This window comes from Dermacentor silvarum, chromosome 3 (genome assembly GCF_013339745.2).
Source record: "Dermacentor silvarum isolate Dsil-2018 chromosome 3, BIME_Dsil_1.4, whole genome shotgun sequence".
Classification (NCBI taxonomy): domain Eukaryota; kingdom Metazoa; phylum Arthropoda; class Arachnida; order Ixodida; family Ixodidae; genus Dermacentor; species Dermacentor silvarum.
In genome coordinates this window covers 128,537,919-128,556,695 of record NC_051156.1, presented here as the reverse complement: position 1 = coordinate 128,556,695, position 18,777 = coordinate 128,537,919, and the positions used below count along the sequence as shown (strand labels likewise).

Sequence of the window (18,777 nt, the reverse complement as noted above, 5' to 3'; positions counted from 1 at the left end):
CATTTTGTGAGCAGCGCTTGCAAAGTTTACGTCGTTGCCTGTACGCTATTGCGCCACGGAAGAGTACACTTGCCTAGCAGATGGTGTAGAGTTCCCATTTGGTCGTCCATGTAAGTATACTCGTACCTAACAAACGTACAGTTCTAATCAGCGCTCATTGTGCGCCGCATTCCATGGCTAGGTTTCTGTTGTTTCATCATTACGTTGCTTTCATGCAGACGCACTTTTTTTAACTATCAGAATTTCGAAATCTGACACCGGGTGTGATAATTCAGTCGAGCCGAAAACTCAAATCTGGCGTCAGAAGGTCTGACAAGTTAGTTCAGAATGTATTATGCTCCCAAGAAATATCTGAAGGACACTTATTACAATGTATTAGTACTTGTGAAAACTAGTTTTTACGTAGCTGTTATTTCACAGCACCGCTACAGTGCAAGCCACAGCAACTTTCTTGCGTAAGCAATGTGTGTCTTGGCAAACGACAACAGGAAGGACAATGCATGCTTCGCGAAATATGAAGCCCTATATAAGAGCAAAGTGGGTTCATTTGAGCTTCTGGGTTGCTTGCTCAACCAATTCTCCAATGAACTTGGACTACGTACTGAGGACACTTGTCCTGCATTGCTGTGAAGAGCCGACGCAAAAAATGTACACTTACGAGGAAGGCCGATGACTGGGGTTGGATAGTGCTGGAAAGGGTTGCAAGCGCCTGGTCAACGCGGGCCCGTGCTTTGACGTCATCGGGGTAAAGATCGGATTTGGGGGCGTACTTGCGCAGCAGGTAGTAGGCGATTGCTATGCTGCGAGACAAGAACGGATCAAGTGAGCGCGTGCGAGACTTACAATGGCCATCAGCCCGGAGAAACAAACTTGCTGTCACAATATATCTGAAGCTCTTCTATTTATTGCTTTCTTTGCTCTGAATAGTTTTAATGCTTAAGGTGGTGATTGCACTTTCTGTACAGTGAAATTCTTGGTCTTCTGAATGTGACCAAAGTTGTCGCATCCTTGTCAAGTAAGTCAACAGCGGTCATCACTACTGAACCAAGAAACATCTTTCATCGATCAGTTTTGTACTGCGAGTGTAAACCGCAAGTTTGGTACTTTCAAATCCCAAGGTAACAGTCACTAGGTGCTTTTTTATTTATTAACTAACTTCTTCAGTGATTCGTTTGCATAAGGTACCAAACAACACCAATAAAGCATGCGGGTCGATTGCTCGATTAAGACCCTCGCGATATTCGCACATGCCAGAAGAAAAATATAAAAAAAACATGAAAAATGATGTGCACATATTTTGGTTGTCCCGCATCAAGAAAAGGATCAACTACAAGCGAGTCGCTCTTAGTATTGAGGAGTGTATAAATAGAATTGATTTTCCGTTGGAAATTTCTTATACTTTAACGAATTTTGAATGACACCAGCTAATAAATAATGGTCCGAGTTATCTCTTCCGAGAAACTCGCATTTACAGCAATGTTTCTCGTAGATGCCACTACTTTCGTGTTTATGAGAATTCATTTTCAATGCGCTTGTGAGCAACGGTATTGTCCGGAGTTGGACATCAGCGAAAGATAAATTCAGTGGCGTGCCTCCGTCTTGACTTCTAAGAAGCCTTGCAAATTGCGTAGTTTTACTACTCAATTACTACTCCGACACATTTTAATGAATACACCGGTCTACTGAAGTCGCATATTCACTATCTGCTGATTCAGCCATATTTATCTATGCGCCCGTAAGTGCAAATTCTTTAAATATCACCCTTGCAGAGGCTGGTGGCGAGGCAGATGGCCATCAGAGAACCGATGTCTAGTATAACGGACTGGGCTCTTAGCAACTCAAGCAGTAAAACACATTGTTTTTCAAGAGGGGAGCTAATGTCACAGTTTTATACGCGGTAGCATCAGCGCGACTGATTAGGAAAGTCACTGGACTGAAAGTGTAACATTAGGCGCCTTAAATATTCGAAATAAATTGAGTATCTATTGATTGTATGGGAGTCCTCTCACAGGCATCATTCCATATTACTAACTAGAAATTGTAGTTTTATTCGGCAATATGCAGGAAAAGCGAAGATCTGTCAAAAGGTGGTGTCTCATGTGTCAAACACGAGAGTATAAATAACTTCCGTAGTCACAAATTGGCTTGTTGAGAATGAGCCCACATGGTACGTAATATTCAAGAATGGTATTGAAATTCTAGATATTCCAGTTTTAACAATTCTGTCAAATTTCTATAGCCTGAGTGGAGGACAATATTGTCTGCATACTCAAAGCTGCAGGCCAACAGGTAGTCTCGCCTATTAAAGTCGTAATAAAGTTGCAGAGGACTACCTAAGACTAAGCGCACTGATCTCACACAGTCGCTAAGTCTAAGGCATACCACCTCTGGAGTAAACCATTACGATTGCGACCTCTGTCAATACAAAACAGAAATTGTTTACCTTTCGTAAAGAACAAATCCGTCATCGTCAATAGCAGGAACCTTGTGGAACGGGTTGATCTGCGAAGATAATAGAATTGCAGTTCTGACACTCAAAATTGATAAACTTTGTCCCACCTATATGAGCACGCGGCCATTCATTTAAACATCTCGCATATGTACACCGGTTACTTCACAGCAAGTTTCTATTTCCCCTAATGGTAAGCTACTAATAAAAAAATGTCGCAGTTTCGCCCGAACGGCGAAGCATCAATTGCGATAGCAAATTAGTAGAGAGCTATTCGGAGTAGGGATAGTAGTTTTATCAGCTGCATAAATTTGGACACATTCGCTTACTAACTGAATTAACAAGCGTGGTGTCAGCGCGCACAAGCAAACATGAATAGATCACACTCAATGACCGCAGACAACCACTGTCAAAACGCTGGCAGCAAGCGCAGCCACCGCAGCGAGCGAAGGTTCGTGCGGTGTATCACTTCAACGGAAACTGAGCGGCAAATGCACGGAGCATACAAAGGTCAGAGCCGTGTGGAGATCGCTTTTAAGAGACCGTGCGGGCGAGCGCCGCAGCCGGGCAAAGTACAAGCGCTGTTGTTGGCAGAGTAGAAGCTGCCCCCCCCCTCTCCCTCCCACGCTGCCGTCCCGCTTTCCTCCTTTCGCGTGGAAGATTGAGTGGCCAGTTCCCCTTGCACCCTGTTGCAAGATACGCATTTGGTGCCGCAGCACAGCATCGCCCCGCCTGCCTCCCTCCCATACACCCACGGTCTTTCGCACGACGGAAGCCGCGTTTGCTTTCCGCCGTGCGTTCGCTCTCCGTGATAGCGCGCTTCCCTCGCGCGTTTTTACTCGCACATACGGCCCGCGGCGACGATTTTATCGCCCTTGGACTTTATACAGAACCTCACGGCGACGGCGATGCTGACGGCATAAATCCGCTTGAAGTGTCCATATAATTGCTATCGCAATAAAAGTGATCTTTCAAACGGTTGTTATAATACAATCCATCGATATTGCATTCAACGAACCATCTAAATGTTTCTGAATACACACTTTAGTAGCTAATTCAGTACGTCGTCCTGTGCATAAGGTCGTACTTTTCATTCCGAGGCAGTAATGGTGGCCGTATTGCGAGTGGAGGGACAATAGAAGCCAGTATGTTTATAATAAACAGTGTGTTTTAACTATTTTGCTTAGATTACACCAAGTTGTGTTTATATTTAAGCTTTTGGTAAGCAACGCTGGACGGTGAAAGTAATTGAGGCGCCCTTCACTGCGGCGTCTTTCACAACCTGTAGCAAATCTTTGGGACACACTACACAAGTAAACCAAAGCTCTGTGAAAATAACTCGTACTTATTTATTCATATACGGCATTTGACCAACTAATGCCTATATTTAACTGCTTTCTTTCTTTAGCTTTTGCTTTCAATTTCAAGGTCGCTAATCATTTAACCATTTCAAGTATAAGCTAATGAATTTAGTCAAGTGGCTACCCTCGCCAGGATCCAAATTCATAAGCAGCTTAGATTAGCCAACTGACCCGCAACAAAATTATAGGGATCCCACGCACTGTGGAAATCGGAATAAAGGCGAAGGAGGACGAGGAAAAAAACTTTATTTTAGGCCAGCACTAAGGCCCAGTAAAGAAGAGCGCTTGCTCCGCTAAGGCCCGCTGATGATCCCCCTAGTCCGAGGGAAGCCAATCACTCCAGGAAGGAGGAGGAGGGTAAAGGAAATAACGATAGGTAATGGAAGTGTTACATGAGTACAGGATGTGCTCTGTGTCTGCCCTTATATGCGGACAGTTGGGGCAGTGAGCTGTGTTACGCCATACAAAGACGAAGGTTTCACGAGCCTGCAAGGCAGAAGGTCAATTACGCTGAAAGACTTGCTGCAGATTTCAGTTACGAACGTGTTCCTCAGCCCTATTTTTAACCTTCCACAGCAAGAGGAAGTTTAATTCAGCAAACGTGTTGAATCGTAGGACATAACGAGACTGATCTTGCAGAAACGCACCACAGAGCCATAGTACTGGATAGATGCGCAGCAAATTTCGGCGACAAACGCTTCGCGTAACCTCTCGTTTCATCTTCAGCTAGAAAATTCGCGTACTTACTTTTATTGCGAAGCATTCGTCTCAGAGTCAAGTCAGTTTTTGCTGGGTACTTCAGCGTTTTCGTGGGTCAACGAGCAGATAATGGCAGTCATCTGCAGTCAAGGATGCGAAGTAGCTGAGGCTTCGGTCGGCGACCACGAGGGAAACGATGGAGGAGAACCAGCCAAGCGCATGGAGTTACGGTGTGCTTGAATGAGAGCTCATCGCGAGAGTGTGCCCTGTTCTAAGAACGCGTCTTCTTCTCTACGCGCCCTCTCAGCTGCTATCGTATTAGCTGAAGCAAAACATACGAACGAGCGTCGCTAGCTCAGACTTTGCTTGTATATATATTCGCAATCGTGTTCACTAGCGCCGCTCACAGTCTCGCTGCGAACATGCGTTGTGCGCGTTTAAAAGGTGCACAGTGGAACGTCGTTTCTGTCGCCGAATGATGTACGTCGCATCTGACATTTTATTGTTCTCCTCGGTCTTAACGAAGTACGACAACCGTGAGATCACATTATCGGGTTGCGATTCTAGTCTGCAGCGAGCGAATTTGAATGGCATAGACACTTGGCATAGAATGACATAGACGTAGTCGCACTTCTGAACGCTCATGTCATTTGATCTCCAACGGATGCTATCTGAACCACCTTTGCCTTTTCTGCTTGAAAAGCGCACGCTTCAGAGACGCGCAACAGTTCGCTGCTGACGGCGCACTTCCTCACAGATGATACTGCGATGCAGCCTGTTAGCCTCCTCTCATAGGAATTCCCGCGTTTTGTCATTGCGCCCACGCGTTGGTCCATGTGTGTCATGACGCTGTCTCGCCCGGGAAATTGATTGGGCGCCACCGGCGTAGCTTGCCGAAGCCGCGCGACTCATGGAACCATTCTGTACAAAACAATAATGCTTCGTAATACACAGATGTCAACTGCAGTTGAGTCTGCCACTAATGCTCTGTAAGTAAGTTGTTGCTACGCGACGTGGCTAACGCGGCAGGCATCTCAAAGTGCTGGCTCGCACGAGGTAAATGCGTAAAGGTGTTTCAGTCCGCCGTTGCGTGTGTCCTAATGGGTAGAGCCTAGGGCTTCTGTGCTGCGACAAGGTCGCGCTGGAACGCCAGCACTGTCGTCGCTTAGATAACAGGGTTAGAAACCAACCGAACAGCATGTAACTTCATTAATTATGAGCATGACTTATGGGAGCGCACAGTTTTGCCCACTTGCGCAGGAAGAGGCTAAGAAAGTTTCCCTTTAGAGGGCCCTGAAACCATCGTCAGCTCAAAGCGAGTGATCGGTTTCACTCTCGCCTATGATAATCGTCACGACAATCACCCACGAGAGCTTTCTCCTCGCCGTGTACATCATTAGGAGACACTGATACGCGAGGAGAGTAGTGTCACTGGCATCGCCTCATGGCGTTGTTTTAAATACGATAGCTGTGTGGCCGCTTTCTGAGAAAAAAAAATCACTGCAGAAACTACCAAGTGCGATTTGTCAGACAGTACGTAAGCATTTTTTACAGTCACTCATATAATGTTACGCCTACAAAGCTATTTACAAGGTGTATTTATAAATACAGAAGGTTCGCGGAGACGGAAGAGAGCCCAGCCAGGCTGTGTCGACTTTGGTTTTTGTTGCCTCAAAACACGGCTTTTCGACTTGTTCGGAGCCGTCGTCGTTCTCTTCTTCACCACGCCTTAACAATCTACATATATCGGTGCCTCAAAGCGCAAGCTGTGACAAGGAAAGAATACGAAAAAGTGGCATGGGGCGCACACGCTGAGTGTTTGTGGCTGGGCTTTGGAACGAGAGAAGGATGTGTACGATCGTGGCCTAATGATTAGAGCAGCCGGATACTGTGCCCGACCGCAGACGTTCAGTTCCCACATCAGCATTCTGTTTTTTTTATTCCTAAAAAGAAGCGAAGTTATATACATGTAGATAAACAGATACATATAGACACAATCATAAATCCCAGTAGTCATACGTAATTATAAGCCTTTCTCATATGTAGCTCCACAGGACCCCATGTACACTTAAAGAGCGCAACGCGTCACGCATTCTAGAGCGACAGACAGATGTCCGATGGGAAGCTGCTCTAGAACTCTTACGCATTAAAATAATTTCTACAATTGTGCCCGTGCTGGGTTTAATTATGTTGACACCTCTTTACGGTGACTTCAGCGATAGCGCGGTAAACTGATGTCGCTCTTTGAAATCACCTCAGTACGTTTTGCTTACCTTTCGGGTAAAAAAAATAAACTCGTTAAATGGTTCGTTGGGTTTCATGGAATTCAATTATGAGGTATACACGAGAAAGCCACACAGTGCATGATCTATCAAGCAAGCCTTAGTGGGACACTCCTAAGCAATTCTGACTGCCCATTATTCTTGATCCCGCGCCTAAGGCTAAGTACTCTCGACAGGAAAAGTTTACAGACGACAGTATTAGCAAAAATAAAAAAAGTGTATCCTTGGAAAATGGTTAACTACAAAAGTGGGGCAGCATATTTCATTGGTCGAACGTGCACACCTAAGCAGCTGTATAGCTTGATTTCAGTGTGCAAGCCAGGGCTATGAAAACATGTTTTTTTTTTGCTCTTCGCGGCATCTGTGGCATTCAAATTTTGCTCGTGCATGAACACATGAGAATCCCTTTATCGCATATTAGCAAAAGCACCGGAGCACCGGGTTGACTCCGTGGTCAAAAACTGCGCTTGCTAAGAACTCGAAGAAGCAATGACTGGGAAAGTCGTTCACGCTTCGTGTCAATTACAGGAAGCGTTCGGAGCGAGAAAATATTGTTAAAGTGACTAGTTTCGAAAATGCTTTTTTTTTCGTTTTTGCTGTTGGCAACAGACGGTGAATGAGGGTTACCTAACGTACTCGTATAGAGTAGCCAGAATATTTATTTCAGATTATCAGGTTGAACTTCCCAAAGCTAATCATGGGATAATAATGAGACATGCCATAGTGGGGCGCTGCGATTAATTGCGACAAAGTTGGGTCCTTAACGTGCCCCAAAATCTCAATAACGTTGCAACATTAACGAAGTTGTTAGTGCATATGAAATAAAGGAGAAAAACTGGGCAATCAATACACATGTCAAAAATAAGGGACCACGATATGTACAATGTGCACAGGCACTACCTTACTTCGCTTAACATCTCACCGAGGGCACTGTTGCAGTTTTTAAGGGCAACAGACTTGGATAAGCGGCTGCAGCCTGAACAGATGTTTATAGTGCAGCAAGAGCTACTGTGCTGTGCGGTGACAGCATGCAGTGACAGTGACCGACTGTGATTGTATATCTGTGCTCCTTTCTTTCTCTATCTCTACTTTCCTGCCTCTTTACCTCCACCTCCCCTCTCTCCACAGGGTAGGGTAGCATACCGGATCTTTCCATCTGATTAACCTCCCTGCCTTTCCTCTGTCTTCTGTCTATCTCTCTCTTAACTTCCACGACCGTGTATGCTTGCCCAAGCTGCAGAAAAATAGATAAAGTTAGCTTACAACACATATAAAAATAGCATCCCAACCAGTCTGAGAAAGATACCTGGGAGATAAATAGCGCTCGCGCAAAGGTCCCATAATTTTAATTCTGCATTTTCGTTTATTTTCTTTAGTAAACAAGCGCAAATCAGTTTGCCACGCCAGAATGTGTTACTTAACAGCTGGTTGGGACTCTCGCGCCTCAGGTAATGACAAAGAAGAAACACCGCAGTCAACAAGATTAAGAGTTAGCTTATCGGGCGTAAATATGATGAGCATACTCTAAGAGAAGAAAAACACACACGAAATAATGACGGCGACAAGAAACAATTGAATGAACGCCCTGCTAGGTTAGAATCATGAGCTATATAAGAACAAGATGATACACAATAATAGAGAATGTGTTAGTTTCTTGAGTGAAAGAAAAAAAAAACGGTTGCACACGTCAAAGACTAACCTGAATCCACGCACATACTGACAAGGCGTCCACGTTCCTCTCGCGTGAAATTAGCCGCGATAGTTCTCACTAACCCTAAACTGAAATCACGTACACGACGCCAAGTGATTAATAGGTCTAGAGATTGGAAAAGGGATCTGAAATAATAAAAGCTTGGAGACAAAGAGACGCAATGCTTCTTGAAATCTTCACTTACCTTGAGGTATTCCTCACCGAGCTGCTCCTTGTTTGCCAAGTCCAAGTTCCTGACTTTCAGTTCGACACCTATGTGCTTCGCGACACATCGCACGAAGCCACAGGGCGGGCTGCCGGTCAAGTTGTAGAGAGTGACGGGCATGGCGGTTGCTAATCTTCTCCGGTGGGTTGCTGCTTGGCTAAATGGACCGAGAGTGGCAGAGTGCGGCCCTCTGCGCGTGGCTCTTCCTCGCGTACTAGCTAGCTGTTCAAACAGTGGAGTGGACGACTTTCACGCAGAGCGGCGCAAGTGCAGAGCTGTGTTACGGAAAGACCTTGAACGTAGCGACGCGTAGCTCTCTCTCTCTCTCTCTCGACGTTATTGCTGGCGGAACAACAATAACGTCGGCGGAGACCTGCATTCAGTTCGCAGACGCTCGCGAGGCGTCGGGCACGATGCCTCGCGTGTGTAATCGATTTGGGTTATTTCCAAAAACACAAATGTAACCGAGCAGCCGCAGCAGCACACACACACACACACACACACACACACACACACACACATACATGAGAAGAAACGCAAGAAGCTGCAGCAAGAATGCCGCCACTTTTTACTTGCGAAACGTTATTTACTTTCAGTTTCATCCCAAACATGTTGGACGTAAATGGAAAGCATGCGATTATATGTCTTTGGGCTTGTACCAGAAAAATGCTTTATAAAAAAAACTGTCAGCCCTTCCAGTGGGGTGCAGATGGAAGACTAGCGAAGCTGTACTACTAGGCACTGTAGCTGTACTATGGTGGGAATTATGTATTTCCAATTGTGGCTATTAAGATGTGATGGTGTAATTGGTTATTTGAACTATTAAAGAATGAGCAATAGATAAGATCCGGTGGTTTTCATTTTTGCTGTGACCACAGAGACCATGGCCTTATGGTCGCTACGGTACACCGCCATAGGGTGTACGGCAAAGGTTGGCACGTTCTTCATAAACACGTCACAAACGCCGGGCGCGTTCGGTGCGAACGCGGCCAAAACGCCGCCGCCGTCGACAACCGGCTATACAGCCGCGCTTGCAGAACATGCATTTATGCGAACCATAAGATTGCTGCTGCTGATGATGATATCCTCAACACATGGCTCGTACGCACTCCGGGGGATTGGCCAAGAATTGGACACCTGAACGTTTAGATACGGTTTCTGAAACTACAGTTACTGTGCAATTTAGTAATCAGAACCGACAGAATAATTTTCCTAAACTGCACAATTTATAATAATAATGCCATGCATTAAAACTGAAATATCTCTCAGAGAATTGTAAAAATACGGATTTAAAATTTCATTCGTTTTGTGGACTCAATGAAACAACAAACGGATCAAATACGTCCCTGTGGCTAAAGCCAAATACCAAGGCACGGAAAGTGAGTACTGTTTCTGATGTTAAATTTACCCCTAATTTAGCAATCGGAAATTCAAGAAGTCTTTTTCTTTGTAATTTATACCAACGACGCATTAAAAAATAGTGTTCTACGGTTTCTATTTCTAGGCCGAATTGACACAGCGGCGATATCGCCAGACCATCCCTGTGTAAATATAGGTTTAATGGTGGGCCGCGGCAGGGTAATTTTGTGATTATTACTTCCGATTGTCTTGATGGACACCAATGTATTTTCCACGGAAATTTTGGGTGCTGAAATTTAGTTCATGATGCTATTGTTTGAATGATATCTCTGCTAATTGTAAATTTCCGATATCTGATCGCTGTTATTTGTGCCACCACTGGAAGGACCGATATTATCGGTCCATTCAGGAATGCTCACGCTAATGAATCGGCCATTTCATTGAAATGTAATCCGCAGTGTCCTGGTACCCATAATAATTTTACAAGATTCAGCCGGGGGTGGGGGGGGGGGGGAACTAATGTTAGAAACGTCTTAAGAGCTGGTGAATTTGTTGAAGCTGTAAGCGCAGTACAGACAGAAAGGGAATCTGTTATAATTACCGCGCTGGATTCATTTAAAGTTTCTGCAACGCTACAATCATTGCTACGAGCTAAGCTTCAAATACGGGAATAAAATCTGGCAGTCTCAAGGAGAATGACCAGCCAAGCGAAACCGAGAATATACCTACGCCCGCCTTATCGTCGTTCACGGCAGCGTCAGTGACTATTATGTTAATTGTGTGTACGTGTGCAAGGTAATCTTGCAAAACATTATTTAATAACCTGACTGAATGGAACTTAGGGTGCTGTGGGAAAATTTCATCGAATTCAATCTTTAAATTCTGATTTCAGTCATATGATGGAATAACGTCCCGACTTTTTACATTTAAACCATCTAATTGCTTTTGTGCAAAAATAATCTGTGGGGTGTGAGAACGTGGCCAATGAGCAAGAAAGGAGTCTGGATCATTTATAAATACATATTCAGATCGTATACTTAGAAAACTGTAAAATTTTAGAAATGTTTGTATCGTTAAAATTCGGAATCTGCTAGGGCAATGTTGGTAGGCGCGCTTCCTGATAAAGAACATTGTTTGCTACAAACCTAGGGAGTACCAGTCACAGGCGCTGGGCTTCACGCTCCAAAAGAACCAGAGGCTTAGTTTTACAAGCAGGGCTTCCCGAGAATAATACACAGCCTAATTCCAATATTGGACACATGTACATTGTGTATATCATTATGAGGGCGTCCCTACGTAGCCTTTATTTTCGGTCGCTCAGTCTGCATAGTAAACCTAAAGCACGCAGAGCCTTGGATGCTACGTTTTCTTTATGTGGACTCCATTGGAGTTTTACGTCATAAATGATACCTAAATTTAAGAGACTCAACCTGGGGAATTGGTTCTTGATTGTAAACTACAGAGACTGAAACGGGATCTCTTAGTGGGAACACCAATATTGCGCTTTTACTTACATTTAATGTCATGCAAATTGATTTAAGCCATACCTCAAGCATACTAAAGTATCTCTGCAATTTTTGGTATAAAGAATATATGTCGTTATCGGCCGCGAAGAATGCAATTTCATCTGCATAAACGTAAACTTGCCCGTCCTGACTGGCTGGAATGGAGCTCATTATTATGTTAAATAATATTGGACATAGGACTGCTCCTTGGGATACACCACGAGTCTGCATTTAGACGAAGAGCAGCCATCCTTAAAGCAATAAAATTATCTTGATCTCAAAAATTCTGCCAACCACGCAATAATATATTTTGGGGCATTATGATTCCGTAGTACATTCAGTAAAACTGTATGTTCCACCGAGTCATATGCTTTAGCTATGTCTAATGTCACTAAAGCTGCATATTGTCTTCCTTTTCTAGCGAGTTGTATGCGGCTCTCTAAATCAACATGGGCACACCATGTAGAGCAGCCAGCTCTGAAGCGTATTTGATTTGGATTTAATGTTAAATTACCCGACATCCACACAGCAATTCTGTAATGTAGAACACTTTCTATGAGTTTGACCATATTAGAAGTAAGAGAGATAGGTCTGATTTTTTCTACGGTGCAACCTAATCTTTCTTTTTTTTAGGTATCGGGATTACTTTAGCTAGTTTCCAAACGTATGGTATCCAGGCGTTGTTTAGAGAATAGTGTATAATGCTTAGGAGGTCACAAAGTTATACTTCGAATAAAACTTTTATCATATGCACGGTAATTTCATCAGGACGTGGAGCTGACAAGGGTAAGTTTCGAATTACTTGAGCTAATTTAGGCACAGTAATTTCAATAAAATCTGACGTTAGGGCTGGTTTTTGCAAGTTATGTGACATAGACGACACGAGTCCACGCTCAAGGCCTTTTGCAATCTGTTCTAGTGATTTAGTCATTTCATCAGATGATAGAGTTACATAATCAATATTAATTGGTGGTGGCAGAATTTTGCGATTTCGCATATATCTAAACAGCGCTTTTTTGTTTTTGGGATTTGAAAGGAAATCAGTGTTTCCCATCATAATCTTCTTTAGATTGAGCGAGTGTGCGTTTAAATACAGTGGCGTAAAATTTGTAATGAGCCCATTTTTGGGGGCACTGGTTATAAAGTAGTTGCTTCCAAGCTGCTTTTCTTCCTCTGTAGTCTCGTGTACAGTCTGCATTCCACCATGGACTATGAGAGGCTCTCTTGGCACACTCAACAATAAATTCAGCTTCTTTGTATGATCGTTTGATTACAGCACAAATTTTCACAAGTTTTGTTTCTTCGCGCTCTTCAGAATGGTGAGCCAAATGTGCTTTTAAATAATTTTTAAAATTTATTTTAGTTTACAAATACTCGGATCTCAGAACACGATGGTATTAACGGGCACGCAATTTCAAATATTATTGGACAGTGATCGTTGTTGGTTGCACAGTCCAAGGCTTCCCAAGATAAACTAGTGATAGATGAACTTATGAAACTTAAATCTAAGGCTGAGCGCGACCGATTGCAAATAAATGTAGGAATTCTAGTGTTGAGACAAGTCATATGATTATGTATTGACCAATCCCACAGGCGTTTGCCACATTGATCTGTTCGAAAACCCCAACACGTGTGATGGGAGTTGAAATCTCGCACAAAGACTTTATCCTTGCACCATGACGTCACCGCGGAATCCAAACATCGAGTGTCCTGCACACCTGCAGGAAAGTATACATTTACTAAACAGAATGGTAGGCAGCTCGGTAAGGTTACATCTAAGGCAAAAATTTCACTTTCAGGGGACATAAGTCTATATGAAATCTTCACCTTGAGACTAACTCTATTACTAATGAAGAATGCTAAGCCTCCGCCTTTCCATGGATGGTCCAATGGGAAAGATCTCAAGTTATTTATATGGATAGATTGATGTGTCGAAAGCCATGTTTCTTGCAGTGCAATAATATCCGGGGAGAATTTTGATGCCAAATGCAATAAATCTGTTACGGCATGAGTGAATGGATCGGCAATTCAATGAAGAATTTGGAGGAATCCTATGGTTGCGAAAGGATTGACTCAGTAACTGCCTTGCTTAAAATGGTGTCTTTGAGAAAGCGTTCTTTTCAAAGTATTTCAGGTATTTTTTGGTCTTTGAGGGAATAAGTGTTGTGGCTGTTTTCGACAAAGGGGATCTAGATCGTTTTAGAGATCCTACATCCTTTTTTAGTGTGTCCGTAACGCGAACACTTTACGCATTGGAGAGGACGAGGGGATATATGTTCCACTCGATAGATTTGGGGTCACGCCTTAATTTCTGTTGGTCTATTTATCCCTGCAAATGTTATAATGAGCGATTCAGTTGAAATTTTGTTCTTGTCTACCACACATCCTAATATTTCTGTTGGTGTCATGTGAACATCAACGCCACGCACAAGCCCTTTCACTCACGCCAAGTGAGGTGTAATGAATGCCATTACCGGCTTGGAAGCAAACGTGGAACACTTAAGAAGGTCTTGTACACAGGGCTGGTATGGGGAAAAGCATAGAATACTTCCTCTGCCGAACTGGCGGACCTCTGTGATATTCAGGAAATGGGCTGTCGCCGATCGCAGTTCCGCCTGAATTGCTTTCGGGTTCTTCATCCGTATGATGCCATCATTGGTTGGGACGATAGCCACGGGAAATGATCTGACGCCGTGGCGCAGAAACAAATCCAAAGCTAGATTTAAGGTATGGAGATGCTTAAACATATAAATGTTTACTATTTAAATGTTGTAACTTGCCACAAAGTACGTATTATATGAACTTAATATTGCAGTCGTAAAAGACATAGTAGAAGTAGAATCAAGTTGCTTCAGCTGTCTTGAGACAAATTGCAGAGAAACAATTATATTGTGAGTTGCCAATGACTGTCGTCAGCTCTAGTCCATTTTTCTATACAGCCACTGTTGCTTCGTTGTCTGTTGCCATCACGTGCTTGTTACTAACAAAATATTGAGCCCCGTAGTTTCCCTGATTTTTCGCGATCATGGAATGCAAATGTCTCAAACTTGGCAGCCTGGGTGCCTCTAGGTAGAACATGAGGGCTCACAGGCCAGTGGCCTGCTTCTAAGATCGTTTCAGTGCTTGAAAGGATACTTTACGTCTGCCATCATGGCTGCGAGTGTTGCTGCCTAGCAGTCCCAGGAATATGTTTAGTATACATGCGCAACTGTCCCAGAAAATGGACACTGGGACAACCACCTCTGTAGGCCACTTGGTAGAGCATCAAAAGCGCACAGCAGAATATGTGGGTGGAGCTCTAACCGGCAGCAAGTTGTCTCGTAATGTAAACACGATTTATCTTAGATTTCTTTGTACATCTGGCCAGGTAGCCTAAATAATAATTAGTGATGTGCTGATGGCGGGTCTTGAACCCGACTCCTAGTGTAGCAGCGCACTTCTTTACCCGTTAGGCAACAGATGCATGCAATGCTCGCCAGATTATTCTTACTGGTTCTCTCTTATACCAGCTAATGTTTTCAGATGTTATGTGATACACACAGAGTTTGGGATTCACTTGTTTCCGCTCAGATGCAACAAAAAGCAGGTGTTGTATCTGATTCGGTGAGGCACTGTGCATGCAATTGTTTTGTCACATCTGTATGTTGGCATACTGTGCTTTGTATTTCATGTGGTGTTGGGCATCACTTCAATTACAATTTCGATGCTGTGCCATCACAACCAGTTGTAGGCAAGTGCTCAATTGACGTGAACCTCGCTCTCCCTCATTATCTCTTGCATACAACAGATAATCCGTCCAGTTTAACGCCTTGAGCATGTGTGGGACATTTCTTTGGTCTTATTCTGCTCATGTGTTGTACACAGGGAGAAGAAAGCCAGTCCTCCACTTCACGGTGCCGCTGAATACAACACAGTTTCGCTGCCTTGACACACCGCACCACCTGAAATCTGAGAGTGAGGTAACATCTTGCTTTCCCTTGTCATCAGGCATAGCCAAGGCTGGAGTTAGAGTCCGCATACAACGTTCCAGGTTGAAGAATAGAACCAGCACACCCACCACATGTGAGCGCAAATTTAGCTAAAGCGTGACTTATGTCAGGAATGAAGATTCCCGAATGGGACTGCCAAGCAGAGTGAGCTCGGGCACCAACAACCATCTTCTTTCACATCCTTTGTTGGCACTTGTCTTTGTCACTACGTAGTAATTATTTAGTAATTATTCTGCTAAGCAATGCACAACTTAACTCTTTCAAGCATAGAAAAAACGTAACTATGGGCATCTGTGTTTCTCATCTTTAAATCACAATTTTGTGGTATCAAACACAGCTTGGCATAAATGATACATTCGGCATTGCAACCCTGTGATCTGCACATTGAGTGCCTTTTCGCTTCTTTCTTTCTGGGGTTTTTGTGCCAAAACCAGTTCTGATTATGAGGCACGCCGTAGTGGAGGGCTCCGGATTAATTTTGACCACCTGGGGTTCTTTAATGTGCACACCGGCGTTTTTGCATTTCGCCTCCATCGAAATGCGGCCGCCGCGGCCGGGATTCGATCCCTGCGATCTCGTGCTCAGCAGCGCAACGCCTTAGCTGACTGAACCACCGCGGCGGGCTGCCTTTTGGCTTCTTGTGAGGGTGCTCGAGCTTTCTGGTTGGGTTGGATTAAATGCGTTAGCGAAGTGTATCTTCCTTCCAAGGCATTCAGACAGGCTTCTTGTAGCCTGTTTGTTAAAGTTAAGCCGCTTTACATGTGTGCTCATTGTTCAGGTTACGTCTTATGGTAGCTGAACCTTCTTGTGGCTGTGATGTGATGCTATCGGACACACATGGTGCTCAACTCTGAATTATTGTTGGCATGCTTTTTCACAAATGGTTTTAGTAACATAATTGTACATGCGACACAAAATGAGGTGTAGCATATGCTTCACCTCTGGCATGTTCCTTGATCACCGATGGTATATAAAACAGCGATGCAGACCAAGCATCACAAAGAATGAATGTTGCTTCTCTTTCTTACAGGCTGCTGTGTTTCAGCTAAATCTGCTTTTCCTTTGTCCAGTGGCCCTGTCGCTCAAGTGGCTGCTTGCCAATTTCCGCTACACTGCAATCCACAAAAAATATGAAATGTTAAAACGTGATCGCCTCCCCTCTCTTCCTTTGTCCTTCTGACCTTTAACTCTTCTGAAAGATTTCAGATATCATTGCTAGAGTGTATATTACAAAAATTGATGTTACCATATTATTTGATGGCTCTCATGAGAGCAATATTCTGGGTGGACATGAAAATAAACGAGAAAGCAAAATTGGTATGTGTGAATAGGAATGACTGTTCCGGGTGACGAAACTGGCTTTGTGCTAAACTTGAGGTCTTTGCCTCAGACCATAGATCCTTTGCTTCAGATCTTAGATCCTGAGACCCTTTTCCTGATCTCGTTACTGTCTATCAGATGTGATATAGAGACACGGAAGTTGTAAAAAAGGAGCGCCTCTTTTTCGGGGAACTCCTTTCAACACAAATGCGCTAGACACTAGACACTAGACAACTGGTGCTAGACAGCACCAGTTGTGCTATGAGCAGGCAGGACTGCGGGTACAAACTATAGCCTGTACTTCAAAATAATTTCGCATGTATTTGTTAACTTCCCAGGCCACTTCACAACTACAAGCTGAATCTGATGTAGGCTGTCTCAGGGCCATGACCCATATTTTGGTGAATACTAAGAATGCATCCTGTGACTGAAGTTTGAGCATTTGAGCGCACCTTTTGGATATGCTTTTTATGTGCACTCAGTAGGAAACAGTCATCCAAGCTTCTTGACATGCACAGTGAAATATTTAGCGCGCACAATAGACACGAACACAGTGAACACACTATCGAGTGCTTGCTCACAATTGGTAATTGTTGGAAAGAGACAAAACATAATGGCACTAGCTATCTGCACTGAGACTGCGCAAACGATCATCAATATATAAAGAAACAGATTACGAAGGTTCAAGCCGTTGTAATCTGCGCTGACACAGAACAAACAGAAATACGTTGACGGGCTTAGTTCTGTTTGGGGTGTCTTGGGGAGTTGCGGTCCGGGGAGAGGATGGGCGACTCAAGTGACTCTAGCGTTTGATATTTGCTCGGGCAGCGTTGTGCGCAGCGTTGTTCCCAATTACCCCTGCATGGCCTGGCGTCCCCATCAGTCGAACAGTTCTTGTGCAGGTAGGATGTGTTCCAGTGAGGAATCCGGTATGCCAGAGGAGATATAAATTCCTTAGGGTAATTAATTAAGGCTGCCTTGGAGTCTCAGACGATTGCATGATGCAGTGGATGATGCGTATGCTAAAGCTATTGCAGCATCTTCACCTTCTTCTGGGTGTTTGGTACGTATGGAGCTAGTCGTTGTGATATCCATTTTGTACCCGTAACAACTAACGGGCCCATGGCCGTGAATATTTCATTTTTCACAAAGTGGTATGCAACTTCACGTGGTGTTCATATACTCAGTGACCCGTGTTTGTCTACAAGCGTTTTGCACAAAGCACTGTTTATAACGATTTCCTTGTTTGTCGTATTTATCGCATTAGAACTGATTTACGAGCAATCAATTAATACACTTAACTTCCGTACACTCTTCGGTTCATTTCTGTTCAAGTGCTGTATTATTGTGCGCCTTTTCTGCCAATTACTCGGGGTGCAGACCCTGTCAAGCCTGATTTTTGTCTGTTCCACCAAGTGTCTTTGACACTGAAATCAAATGATTGATTGATTGATTGATTGATTGATACCTGCCAACGTACTGAGCTTTGTTCTGTTAAGAGAAGATTAAGCAAGTAGACTCGACTGTTCCGCTAGGCGACGTAGATGGTGGACCTTTAGAGAAGTATACGACACAGTGTAAGCCTAGAACAGATTGTCAGGCGCAGTAATTGACCATAAATGACATCAGCATTGGATGCATTCAGTCGCAAAATCCCGAATATTCTACTACAGTATACTAGCCGTCTCCAGTGATATAAATATTCTGAATGGTATAACTCACGTCCTCTGCAGCACGACCATGATCAAGTGTAGAATTGCTACCGTGTCTTTTATGAGGTTTGCTGTGTTCAAATGCTGTGGTACAGGAGAAATTGAAGCTTTCAGGCCGCTAAAATATTCACCGACGATGACGGTACACCCTAATGCGAATCTGAGCACCGCTGTTTAGTTGTTTT

The 18,777-nt window shown here is 43.8% G+C and overlaps 2 protein-coding genes across 3 annotated transcripts in view; one reads left to right on the top strand and one right to left on the bottom strand.

The window, feature by feature from the left end:
* The window catches only part of LOC119445772 (glutathione S-transferase 1), a 39,877-nt gene extending 30,923 nt beyond the window's left edge, over positions 1–8,954 (bottom strand). The window contains exons 1-3 of one of the 2 annotated variants that reach the window (XM_037709123.2): positions 8,687–8,954; positions 2,444–2,502; positions 659–800 (exon numbers count right to left, since the gene is read on the bottom strand). In XM_037709123.2, coding sequence (XP_037565051.2) covers positions 659–800; positions 2,444–2,502; positions 8,687–8,827 — 342 coding nt within the window. In that variant the 5' untranslated portion in view covers positions 8,828–8,954. The remainder of the gene's footprint in view (positions 1–658; positions 801–2,443; positions 2,503–8,686) is intronic. The other variant, XM_049663625.1, reaches the window with a different exon arrangement.
* Positions 1–18,777, top strand: part of LOC119445778 (glutathione S-transferase 1-like) — a 603,258-nt gene that overhangs the window by 471,253 nt on the left and 113,228 nt on the right. The gene's annotated exons all lie outside the window — the stretch shown is intronic.